Below are 13,272 nucleotides of genomic sequence, written 5' to 3' on the forward strand. Positions count from 1 at the left end.
ACCATCTGGAGCTCCGGTTCCAAGGGGTCTGACACCCTCTTCTGATGTCCACATGTGCACCGGGGCATGTGCAATGCACACACATGCACGCAAACAGTCACACATAAAATAAAAGTAAATATAAAAAAATTCACGCCAGACGGTGGTGGCACACTTGGGAAGCAGAGGCAGGCAGATCTCTGTGAGTTTGAGGCCAGCCTGGTCTACAGGGTGAGCTCCAGGAAAGGCACCAAACTATCCAGAGAAACCTTGTCCTGAAAAAACAAAAAACAAGACAAAAAAAAAAAACAAAACAAAAAAAAAAACTTCAAATAAATAAACAACAACAGCAAGAAAAAACGAACTGAAAAACGTAAGAGTCAAGACATCTTTGAGCCATTAGCAGCAGAACGGGATGTTGCAGATAAAGTTCTACCGAGAATTAGACCCTTTCTTACACCAAGCTGTGCAGGTAAGGGCTGTTTTCTGAAGCCCGCTGTACCATGAACTGTCATAGAGCTGGTCATGGCGGGCTGCTGCCATCACCCCAGCTCTCAGCAGGCTGAGTGGGGGGACCGGGAGTTTGAGGCCAGCCTAGGCTCCGCGGCCAACACTACCAGAGGCTCAGTGCTGGAACACTGGTCTAGTGTGCACAAGGCCCCGGGTTTGATCCCCCGCACTGCAAAAAGCTGAAGAGGACAAAGGAGAAGAGGGAAGGCATCCCAAGAGCGCGAGGCTGACCTGAGTGAACTAAACGAAAGGGAGGGCCAGCCAGACACTGTGGAGAGGAAGGCGGGAAAGGCACGCGCAACATTTCTGTTATGACAGCACTCTCTGAAATACACTGCCTAAACACAATCCAAATAGAGGAGAAGCTGGTTAACAGATGACATCTGCCCTTCAGTCACCGAAGAATACCTCCTCTTCACAGGCTTCTTCCCCCTCCATCCCCTCGCAAGAGCCCTCCCTAGTGAGGAGGAAGGGACTACATGAAGCTGAAATGAACCCAGTTGTACGGGCTGGCGAGACAGGAGTGAGGAACCATGGCTGCCTCATATCAACATCTATAGCAAGCAAACTAATACTGAGTCCCTGACAACCAACTGACAGACAGAGGCAGGGACTCGAGTTAGGTGTGGTACATAAGACGTGTCTAAGGTGGTGAAAACCAGCACCCTTCAGTCTGTCCATCATAGCCTGTAAGTTGCTGGCCCCAGGTGAGCTGTGTATTAATCCATGATCCGGGTCTGGAGGCCACTGTGTGAGAGCTCAGGGCTGGCCTGGAGATACCAGCCCTGCCACGGTGGAGCACATCACTCATGTTTCCTGCTACATTATGGAGCAGACTAATAAGGTGCAAACAAACCGACCGACATTTTGGTCACTTGGGTTGAGTCTTTATGAACTCAGGGACTGTGAGCAATGTGGAGGGATTTGTCACTTACTTGCCTTCCATCCTGCCCCACATGTGTCTGACCTCTTACGACAGTCCGGATATTGTCATCCAGTCTCCTGGCAAAAAGAAAAAAGATAGGATAAGAGTCATTCAAATAAACTCAACTCTGGGTAGACCAAAAGAAAGAGATAGTCGGGGGCTGGAGAGATGGCTCAGTGGTTAAGAGCACTGGCTGCTCTTCCAGAGGTCCTGAGTTCAATTCCCAGCAACCACATGGTGGCTCACAACCATCTATAATGAGAACTGGTGCCCTCTTCTGGAGTGCAGGCATATGTGCAGACAGAACACTGCATACATAATAAATAAATAAATCAAAAGAGAGAGAGAGAGAGAGAGAGAGAGAGAGAGAGAGAGAGAGAAAGTCAGCAGCTCACTCATCAACCCCTGTGGACTGCACCTATTTGATGCCGCAAACCACGCGAGCCCAAGCGACCAGGCAGCAGCACCAATGCAAGAAGCCGCCACCAGTGCAGACTGAGCACTACCTCTGTTTAAACACTGGTGAGTTAATATTCAGAGTTGGCTGAAAGGACCAAGAAAACTGTGAACGTTTTTCACAGAGTAAACCAGCAATGACAAAGTTACAGGTGTTTTATAGAGATAAGCCAGCAAATTCAAATCAGCAACTGCAAAATCCCAACTTTGGTGACCAGAGTCAAGGAGCCAGTGGTCTCTGCACTCAGTCCTTACTCTTTGTGCCCCATGGTGCAGCCTGTCAGAGGCCGATCTACGGCTTCCGGCTTCCGGCTTCCGGGACGTCTCTTCCCAGGGGCTCAGCAAGGGCCTCTGCGTGGCGCCTCCACCAGAGGAATTTCTATCAGCCAGCTTCGTTTTGCACTTGAAGAGTCTATTTAGGGTATGGTAGCAGGAATGCAGGAAATCCCTAGCTGACAGGGCTCTCTGGGTGTTTCTACTTTGTATACAAACTCTGGTAACTTCGAGGTCTCCTCTGGAGCCAGTATAACTGAAGCCAACAAAACAACAAGGAGGCTTTTTTTTTTTTAAAGATTTACTTATTTTATGTGTGTGAGTGTTTTGCCGGCATGTATGTATGTGTACCAAATGCATGCCTAGTGCCTGTAGAGGTCAGAAGAGGGTGTCAGATCTCCTGGGACTAGAGTTACAGATGGTTGTGAGCAGCAACATGGTACTGGGAACTGAACTTGGGTCCTCAGTAAGAGCACCAAGTGTTCTTAACCCCTGAGCCTTCTCTCCAGTTCACCTCTGTGCTTACTAAGGCACTGGTGGAATAATGCATTATAGGGCAGTGCCCTACTGAAAGAGCTAGGAAAAACTCATCTTCTAGACTCAAAATGAATGCTTTCCATTTCCAAAATAAGTTTTCTCATCAAAAACAAGCTGGACGTGGTGGCATACACCTTTAATCCCAGCACTCAGCAGGCAGAAGCAGGCAGATCGCTGAGTCTGAGGTTAGCCTGGTCTACAGAGCTAGTTCCAGGACAGCCAGGAGCTACACAGAAAGACCCTGTCTTGGAAAAGAAACAAACAAATACACACAAAATCTCCAAAATACATATCAAGCAATGAAATCAAACTACTTATATAATGAAAATACACTTATTTAGTGACTATTAGGTACCAAATTTACAAACCTAGACCTGGATAAGCCAGAACAAGGCCACTGGGCAGGAAGTACCTGATGATATGGACAATCAGGCCTTGGTTAACCAAAGTCTTTAATTCTGGAACACTTCCAGTCAACTGGCAGGTCCAATATCATTGTTATAGGTAGCCAACAGGTACAATCCCATCTCCATACCTGAGAATTAGCACTAAAAAGACACGCCTACTGAAGGAATAAAACCATTACAATATTGTAAAAAAGCTTTGCCTCCTTTGAAAGTTAACTTTTTCTCCTCTTCCTCCTTTTTTTTTTTTTTTTTTTTTTTTTTTTTGATAGGGTCTCTTGTATCCCAGGCTGGTCTCACCATGTAGCCAAGGATGACCTTGAACTTCTAGCCACCTCGCCTCTAGCTCCCACATGCTAAGACTACAGGCATGTGCACCCACACCTGGTTTATGGGTTTATGCCACGCTTAGGATTAAATCCAGGGCTTCCTGTCTGCTGGGTCAGCACTCAACTGAATTACATCCCCAGCCCTGATGAACGGATCTGTTTTGTGTTGTTTTAGGACAGGGTCTCACGGGACAGTTCTAGCTGGCTGGGAACTCTCTACCAACAGGCTGTCTTGGAACTCGGAGAGCCTCCTGTGTCTGCTCTCCAGTGTGGATTAAAGGTGTGCACCATCACAGCCTGTGTGATAACCACTTTTTTAACAGAGTCTGCTCCAGCTCCCTTCATTTTGTATGAGCAGTTCAACACCAGCCAGAGAATTAAGCTCCCTGGCAGAGAGTTACATAAAAACCCATGAGAAAGAATTAGTTTTAAATTTGAGATTTTAGTGCTTTCATCAAAAAAATGTGATTCAGAGATGACTAAATTAATATGCTTCCCACTAATTAACAGTCATATGGTGTTACTCACCTTATTTTCAGCCTAATTTTGTTCACGACATCATCTATGTTTGCCAGAGACTACAAAGAAGAAAAAAAGAGTGTTGGCTGTTAGTTCACTTTCTGGAATTCTCTTTCACAGGAAAACAATGATACCTCAAGAAGTTTAATCTTGATACTACATTTAATTCTTTTAAAAATCATCTTATTTTAAACATTGTTTTTGCTCTTGCATGTATGTGCACATGGTACACATGCATGCACGTGTGGATGTATGTTTGCATATCCAGTGAGCACATGTATGTGCACAAGCCAGAGGTTGGCATCAGCTGTTTCCTCAGTCCTCTCCACCTCATGTATTGAGGCAGGGTCTCTCACTGGACCCAGAGCTCACCAGTCTACCTAGTCTTGCCTGCCAGCTTGCCCTGGAGACCCCCTGTCTCCACCTTCTGTGTGCTGAGATTGCAGGCAAGCCATCGTGCCCAGTCTCTACATGGGTGCTCGGGATCTAAACTCAGTCCCCACACTTTTTCCCTCAGCAGTGAGTACTGAGCCATCTTCCCAGCCCAGTTCTTTTTAGAACTAAGCAGTAGTTGACAGATGTACCCATTCTCTTTTCAAGTTTTCTGGAACACAGTGGTCAACTTCCGTGTCTACGGTTGCTTGGGAACTATAGTAGTAGAGTTGGGAAGCTGTGACAGGCACTGCAAAGCCTATAAAGCTTACAAGATTGTCTGGACCTCTACGGGAAGTTTGCTAACACATAGAACAGAAGGTGGTGGGCTTCATGTGGTGGTACACCCTTTTAGTTCCAGCATCGGGAGGCAGAGCCAGGTGGATCAAGGCTGGCCAGCACTACAAAGACCGACCCTGCTTCAAAAGAAAAAGATAGACTACAGCAAAGAAATGGGATGACTGAATGCAGTTGTATGAAAATGTCTACTTCTTACTCACACAGCACTGCTGAGGAGAGCCGGACCAGCGTACGGACTGCACAACCCCACTGATGTGGTTCCAGAACAGGTGAAATTACGTCTCACCTTAGAAGCCAGGACAAGGGCTCTCTGAAGAAGGCTACAGAAAGCCAAGAGGCCCTCTAAGTACAGCGTGTTAGTCCTCAAGGTCCTACTTGAGTTATGGTGCCCTTCAATTGGGAAAATTAATCAAGCTACTCAATATTTGTTTGCTAAAGCCAAGCATAATGGTCCACACCTGTAAACCCAGCACTGAGGAGTTTGAGGCAGGGGGATCATGAGTTTGAGGCCAATCTACTTAGTGAGATCCTTTCTCAAAGAAAAAAAGAAAAGAAAAAGAAAAATACAGCCTGGCATGGTGGCATATACCTTTAATCTCAGCATTCAAAGCAGAGATAGGTGAATCTCGAGGCCAGCCTGGTCTACACAGTGAGTTCCAGGACAGCCAGGGTGGCAAGAAAAACCCTGTCTCAAACAAACAAACAAATTACATACCTCTCTATAGTACATTACAATTCACCAAGCAAATTAAGTTACTTTTATGAATGTAGATGTGGTAGGCAAGTGTCTGAGAAGACCATATATTATAACACGCTAGTGGCTGGAATCTAGAAAATCTGAATTAGTAGCTAGAGGAAAAGGATGATTTCAACATTTCTTCTTTTTGCCTCTGAGTATTTGTCTACATTTTAATTCATCTATAATGACTGTCAGCATACTAACACATATGGACCTAGAAAAAAATGTGGTGAAATGGTGCCCCCTGGTGGACGATGGAAAGGATGGTAATTTCTAATTCCGTTTTCCTCTTCCCCAACAGAAACTTTTTCTCAAGAGGAACTATGCTTATAAATTGCTTCTGGCTCTCTGCTGACAGAAGGAAGCCAGAAACCTTCCAGGACCAGACCTGAGATGCCACAGTGGTCTGTTCACAACTCTCCTTTTAAGCCAAGGTTTATTCTGAATTTTCAGAAATCCAAGAGTAGTCAGCCAGAGAGGTGAAATTCAGAAAAGAGAAGCTGCTTTAATGGGGAAATCAAACTCCACTGGGATGAATGTAGTCCTACTCTGTTAGGTTGATCCCTTCAAACTGGACTGGGTGTGATTTAAATCACCATCCATGCAGGAACAGCCGATGAGTGTCCAGGACCTCTGCCACCTCTTCAACCTCCCTTAGTTTCTAAAACAAAATGGGTGTGACAGTTCCTGGCCTACTAACTCTGCTGGAAGCCACTCTTAAAACAACAATAATGACTACGTGTGTGTGTGTGTGTGTGTGTGTGTGTGTGTGTGTGTGTGTGTTATTGTTGTTTTGAGACGAGGACTGTGTAACCCTGGCTATCCTGGAATTCACTTTATAGACCAGGCTGGCCTTGAACTCACAGCGATCTGCTTGCTGCCTCTGCCTCCTGAGTGCTGGGATTAAAAGTGTGCAAATATTCTTTAAAATATTTTTATATTTTAATATATAATATTTATGTTATATTTAATATACTTAAAGAATACATGTATTTTTACATTATGTTTTTAAAATGCAGTTGCACAACTGTATAATTATTTTGGGTGATTCTTAGAAAACAACGCTGTGATTTAATCCTTGTTTAAGGATTATCAAATTCAAAAAATGGCTGTATATATTCTTTAAAATATCTTTTTTTGCCGGGCGGTGGTGGTGCACACCTTTAATCACAGCACTTGGGAGGCAGAGGCAGGCAGATCTCTGTGAGTTCAAGGCCAGCCTGGTCTACAGAGCGAGATCCAGGAAAGATGCAAAGCTACACAGAGAAACCCTGTCTCAAAAAAATAAAATAAAATAATATGGTTTGGTTTTGTTTTTCGGGGCAGTGGAAAGATAGCTCAGCAGTTCAGTGTACTTGCTGTTCTTCCAGAGGACCTGAATTCAGTTCCCAGCACCATGTCAGGCACCTCACAACTGCCTGTAAATCCAGCTCAAGGGACTCTGACAACCTTTTCTAGTTCCTGCAGGAACCCGAGCACACACAGTATACACAGATACAGACACACATATATACATAAATAAAAAATAAAAATTTTTATTATGTTTCATTAATTTGTGTGTGTGTGTGTGTGTGTGTGTGTGTGTGTGTGTGTGTGTACGTACAAGTACCAGGGCTTCAGGGTAAAGGTTAAAGGACAGCTTGTGAGAGTCTGTTCTCTTCTGTTATGTGGTCCTTAGACTTAGTGGCAGGTGCCTTTACCTGCTGCTGAGCCTTCTCACCAGCCCATGTATACACCCCCCCCTCTCTCTCTTACACACACACACACAACACACACACACACACATGGTTTTTAAAAATGTTTTAAAGCCTGGTTGTGGTAGTGCACACCTTTAATCCCAGCACTCGGGAGGTAGAAGCAGGAAGATCTCTGAGTTTGAGGCCGGCCTGGTCTACAGAGTGAGTTCCAGGACAGACAGGACTGTTTCACAGAGAAATTGTCTCAAAAAAATGAACAACAAAAATTTAAATGTTAGGGGTTGGGGATTTAGCTCAGTGGTAGAGTGTTTGCCTAGCAAGCGCAAGGCCGTGGATTCGATCCTCAGCTAAAAAAATAAATAAATAAATAAAAAATTAAATGTTAGTATAAAGGGACTGGAGACATGGCTCAGTGATTAAGAGCACTTGCTGCTCTTTCAGAGAACCCAGAGTTGGTTCCCAGTACCCACACTGGTGGCTCCCACCATCTGTAGCTCTAGTTCCAGGAGATCCAACACCCTTTTCCAATGCTGTCTTCTGGATTCTGTGGGCATGGACCCATGTGGTGTACTTACATGCAGGCATAACACTCATATACATAAAATAAAAAATAATATTTTTAAATTAGTATTTGAGAGAACTAGCAGTCAGGAATTTGTCATCACACCTTTCTAAATCAGGGATATACCAAAATTAATATGATTTATATAGCCATATATAATTATGTATATAGCATATATAATTATAAGATTGTTTTAGTTACAAATATAAAATAGTTATAAGTTATTTAAAATTGTTAAAATATATACATGACCAAAAACCTAGACAGTAAGAGTGAGCAGTGAAATGCAGGCTTCCGCTTGCTCTGGGCCACCTGGCCGCAGCTTCTCTACTTTCTCAGACAGTCTGAGGAAAAGGCACATCCAAGGGTCGACTGTACCACGCCTTTTCACTCAGCTGCATGCCTGGGGCCAGTCCACACTGCCTGCACAGCGGTATTCAAGCAGTACCTCTTGCATGGGATAATCCTGAGACAGGAAGGTCTTGGTTAACTGTTTTCTAAGAATCACCCACAATAATTATGCAGATGTACAACTGCATTTTATAAGTCAGAGAGGCCCAGTGAGAGGGCTGTGTAAGACTGGTGAGTTTGATTTCCAGACCCTACAGTGAATGGAGAGGACTAACTCCAAAAGCTGTCCCTTACCTCCAAGAACACACACACCCTGGCGCAAATAAATCTGCATACACACATGCACAAAGTATAAATAAAATAGCAAAGACCTGTAGACAAGGTCTATTGGTAGGAAAAAAAAAGATGAGGTCATAAGGGCATATTTATCTGATGGCCCTTCTGCCACCCCTAGAAACAGTGGACAGGCAGGTTAGGAGACCACAAAAGCCTGGCAGTCCAAACGTAAGGCTATCAAGACAACAGAAAGAGGACTCAGTCCATAGCTCAGTGGTAGAGCACTTGCCTTGCATACAGGAAGCCCTAGATTCAATCTCTAATTCCCTCTCTCTCTCTCACTCAAAGATATCCTACCCTTCATTTCCTATTGGACAAGCGTGAGGGAGAGAGCGCTAACATTTAGTGTGGTCACTTCACAGAAATTCTTTTCCTTAACCCCCTGAGTCATATACTACCATCCCCCTCTGAGTTAAAATTTAGGAAGTCTGACAGGACACATCTTTGTCTAAGGTTGTAGAAATCTGTTTGATTCTTGGCACTGAATATAATATATATAATCTTTGGGCTTGTTTAGGTGTTGGGGCCTGGTGCATGTTCTATCAATGAGCTACACCCCCAAGCCATGCTACCTCTCTGCAATAGCTGACCTTCCGTCCACCTGTGTCTGATGGAGTTGACACACCCACAGTTCAGTGCAGCCTATAATGTGGGAGTCTCCCCTGGAGCTGGAGGAAAGGCCTGTGGAATCCAGTAATAGGACACGTCACTGGAAGTAGTACATCTTCTCTTTGACAACTACTCATCTGGTTTGACTGTAATGGAACTATACTGCTAAATGTTTCAACTATTAAAAAGCATTTCCTTCATTTTAGTAATTCCTCAGGAAGGTGTAAGTGCTGTGAGTATTACATGCTACACTTCTCTCTATGAAAACAGATGCTTTTTTAAGAAATAGACTAATTGTCACCTGGGGTTTGTTTGCTCTTCCTTCCCCCCCCACCCCCAAGACAGGGTTCCTCTGTAGCTTTGGAGCCTGTCCTAGACTAGCTCTGTAGACCAGGCTGGCCTCGAACTCACAGAGATCCACTTGCCTCTGCCTCCTGAGTGCTGGGATTACAGGCATGCGCCACCACCTCTTTCTTTCTTTTTTTCTCTCTTCTTGATAATAAAGACTCAGAGCATCTTGAGGTCAGTAAAAATTCTTTTTTTGTAATTACTTTTTAGACATGATTTTGCCATGAGACAAGACTGGCCTTAAATTCATGACCCTCCTACAGCAGGGTTACAGGTGTGTACCAGAGTTAAAAAGTCAAAAAGTTTGTTTAATTATTTGGTTTATTTTATGTGTGTCTGCACACATGTATGTGTACCAGGTATGTGGTACCTGAAAAGGTGTAAGAGGACACTGGAATGTGTGGAACTGGCATTTCAGACAGCTGTGTGGGTGCTGGGAATTGAACCTGGGTCCTCTACAAGAGCAGTGCTCTTGCCGGGTGGTAGTGGCGCATGCCTTTAATCCCAGTACTTGGAAGGCAGAGGCACTTGGATCTCTGTGAGTTCGAGGCCAGCCTGGGCTACAGAGTGAGTTCCAGGAAAGGCGCAAAGCTACACAGAAAAACCCTGTCTTAAAAAACCAAAAAAAAAAAAAAAAAGGAGCAGTGCTCTTAACAGCTGAGCATCTCTTCAGTGCCTTATTTAGGTTATTTTGAGTGTTGCAAGTAGGCTACAAACTAAGTATCCACACTAGGCCTTGAACTCCTGATCCTCTTGCCTCTAAGTGCTGGGATTACAAATGATACCATGCCCAGCTAAGTTCTTTTTTCTGCCCCCAAATTCCTTGGTTATGCATATTCTTTTCTTTTCCCCCTTTTCTTTTTTCCAGCATTAGAACTTGAACCTTGGGGCTGGAGAGATGACTCAGTGGTTAAGAGCATTCACTGCTCTTCCAGAGGTCCTGAGTTCAATTCCCAGCATCCACATAGCAGCTCACAACCATCTGTAATGGGGTCTGATGCTCTCTTCTGGCATAAAGGCATAATGCAATAGAGCTCTCACACATAAAATATACAAATAAATAAAATTTATAAAAATGATATGTATCTTTAACTTCTAGCCTCACAAATACTAGACAAATATTCTACCACTGAGCTATATCTCCAGTTTTGTTTTGTTTTGTTTTTCTCTTGAGCTAGGAGTCTTGCTAGGTTGCCCAGGCTGGTCATGAACTCCCAGACTCAAGCAATCCTCAAGTGCTAGGGTTATACTGGTTTTCATAAATGTTATAGCATCTCCTCTCAAACCTCCAGTAATGTTACAAACAATCCTCTAATTCACTACAAGGAAGCTAAAGGTGTTTTCCAGATCGTGGTTAGCACAGCTGGCTCCTCCTGCACCATGTAGGGACTTCTGTTAAGTACAGAAAGCTGAGATTCCCCAGACTTGATGAAGGGCACACACCTGAGGATCTGTGGCCCCCACTCCAGTCGCAGAATCCACAGACATGCAAGCCACTCAAGAGAAATATAGCCCCATTGCCTCACTTACAATGCCACTAAAACCTTCATATATAAACGTCTTTGAAACAATCTAAATTTGAAATTATTTTTTGTAGGCCCATGGTATATACAGATGAGTTTTGCCCAAGAGTTAAAAGAATTGATAAAGCTGGGCAGTGGTGGCATACACCTTTAACCCCAGCACTGGGAGGCAAAGGTAGGTGAATCTCTGTGAGTTCGAAGCCAGCCTGGTCTACAGAGTGAGTTCCAGGACAGGTTCCAAAAGCTACACAGAGAAACCCTGTCTCAAAAAAAAAAAAAAAAAAAAAAAAAGAATTGATAAGTTAGGCCAATACTTTCTACTGCTTTTTCATGAAGATCCACGGGAATCTGGGCTGGTAGATGGCCGGCCAAGCATAATTCTAGGACCAGAAAAATGGAGTGTGCCTTGACCCTATGTTCTGCACTTTCTGACTTAATGTACAAAACGTCACTGCATACTATCATGCATATGGAAGCATGATCAGATAAGACACAGAACTGAATCTGGAGAAAATAAATGCTTCATTTTAGAAAGTATGTGTGTACATGTACACGTACGTGTGTGTGTGTGTGTGTGTGTGTGTGTGTGTGTGTGTGTGTGTGTATACAATCATTTCAGCAGCTTCCTATGTAGCTTTCTAACACTGATTTTTTGTTTGTTTAGTTGAATTGGCATTCTTTGTGTTGTTGTTTTGAGAAAGGGTCTGGCTGTCCTGGAACTTGCTGTGCCTCAAATTCACAGAGAGCTTCCTGTCTTTGCCTCATGCATGCTAGGATTAAAAGTGGGTACTACCACCTCCCAGCAAATCAGCATTCTTGGTAAGCAGAAAGAGGCTATCTTAAGCTGGTTGTTACCAAGCCTCTATCACTAGCAAACCCCAACTCACCTTCACAGAAATGTTGAGCAATGAAGGTTATTTATAAAACCTCCAAAAAGACAATCACACAGTGTAACATTTTTCAAATTTTATTTTAAAAATTAATGTATTTTTTTTTTTAAAGCTAGACTGTCAAACCAAAAAGAGAAAGGAGATAACTTCATTGTTAAAGTCAGGAAAAGATGGGATGACATTGATAAAGTTCAGTGTGATGGTATGTTTGTTAGGATGTGAACAGTGATGGGGAGGATGCACCACACTTCTGAACATCCACCTGCGTATTTCGACGGCCCCAAGTGAGCTGCTCATGGCCTCCACTGCTCACACCCTACTCTGACTCTGTTTACCACTGACACCTGTTCTTCCCCTTGCCAACACAGAGAAAAGGTGCCAACACCTGCCAAGTGGAGCAGGCTACAACCAAAGCTTAACATCCTTAATGTACATCTCACTCCTCAGGGAAGCCTCTAGATTCATAAGCCTGCTTGCACCATATCCAATAGTGCATTTCAGCTGAGAATCCTGCATGTTTACTTGTTCTCGTTATCCTCACCACCAAGGCCATCACCACAGTGGAGAATCCACTCAATGTTTAGAATGCCTGGTGCAATCAATACCAGATTAATGCTAAATCCCAACAATATAGTTGTGGTAGAAGGTAGGACTCATATATAATACAATAATTACTACTGACACAAACAAATCCATATTTCCTTTTAAATGTGAGTGCTATGAAGAATTATCAAGGCAGACTGTAAGTTCTGAGATCATGAAGACTATCTCTGATGGCTGACTCTTCCATCTTCGAATCAACTTCTCTCCTCCAGCTTCACCAAATTAGGCAGAGCAGGCCCTTTTCTACTGAGGAAATGATGGATGGATTTTATCTGCAGAGGCCTGCCTCTACTTTCGTCCCTTCAAGCACAAATTGGGGGCTCCATCTCAGGCTGTCATCTCTCCACCCAGCCTCTTCAAGGCTCTGGGCATTTCTCTGACGCTCTGCTGTATACTCGTCACTTGTCCTCAGCCTCCCACTTTTAGAGTGACCTTTTTCCTGTCTTCCTGTCTATCTCTGTTTAGAACAATGTTTCACAAGACTGTCACAGGCCTGGCTCCTGTGTCATTATTAGGTCTTGGTGTAACAGGAACTGCCTCAGAGAGAGCCTTCCTTTAGCTCTTTCATAAGAGCCCTGTCCATGCCACCATGTTCGATGCTCCCAGCAGATCATCAGCCATACTGGATCACTTCTTACTGATTTCCTTTTTGTCTTCCTTCTCATACTGCACTCCAGGAGACCAGGAACTAACCTGCTAACGAAGTCCCATAGATGACTGGGGAGTTGGACTGGCTGACTAAGAACTGGCCGAAAGCCCCTAGGTTTCTTATTTCCTAAGGAATCTCTTGTCTTTCCACTGCACTCTTCCTGCTAGGCGGTGGTGGCGCACGCCTTTAATCCCAGCACTCGGGAGGCAGAGCTACGCCGATCTCTGTGAATTCGAGGCCAGCCTGGGCTACAAGGTGAGTTCCAGGAAAGGCGCAAAGCTACACAGAGAAACCCTGTCTC

General features: G+C 44.0%; 1 protein-coding gene across 1 annotated transcript in view; it reads right to left on the reverse strand.

Annotated features, from left to right (window-relative positions):
* Window positions 1–13,272, reverse strand: part of Vps53 (VPS53 subunit of GARP complex) — a 146,222-nt gene that overhangs the window by 126,564 nt on the left and 6,386 nt on the right. Inside the window, exons 3-4 of the mRNA XM_036196517.1 lie at window positions 3,942–3,991; window positions 1,425–1,491 (exon numbers count right to left, since the gene is read on the reverse strand). Of these exons, the coding sequence (XP_036052410.1) occupies window positions 1,425–1,491; window positions 3,942–3,991 (117 nt within the window). The remainder of the gene's footprint in view (window positions 1–1,424; window positions 1,492–3,941; window positions 3,992–13,272) is intronic.

This window comes from Onychomys torridus, chromosome 8 (assembly GCF_903995425.1).
Source record: "Onychomys torridus chromosome 8, mOncTor1.1, whole genome shotgun sequence".
NCBI lineage: Eukaryota > Metazoa > Chordata > Mammalia > Rodentia > Cricetidae > Onychomys > Onychomys torridus.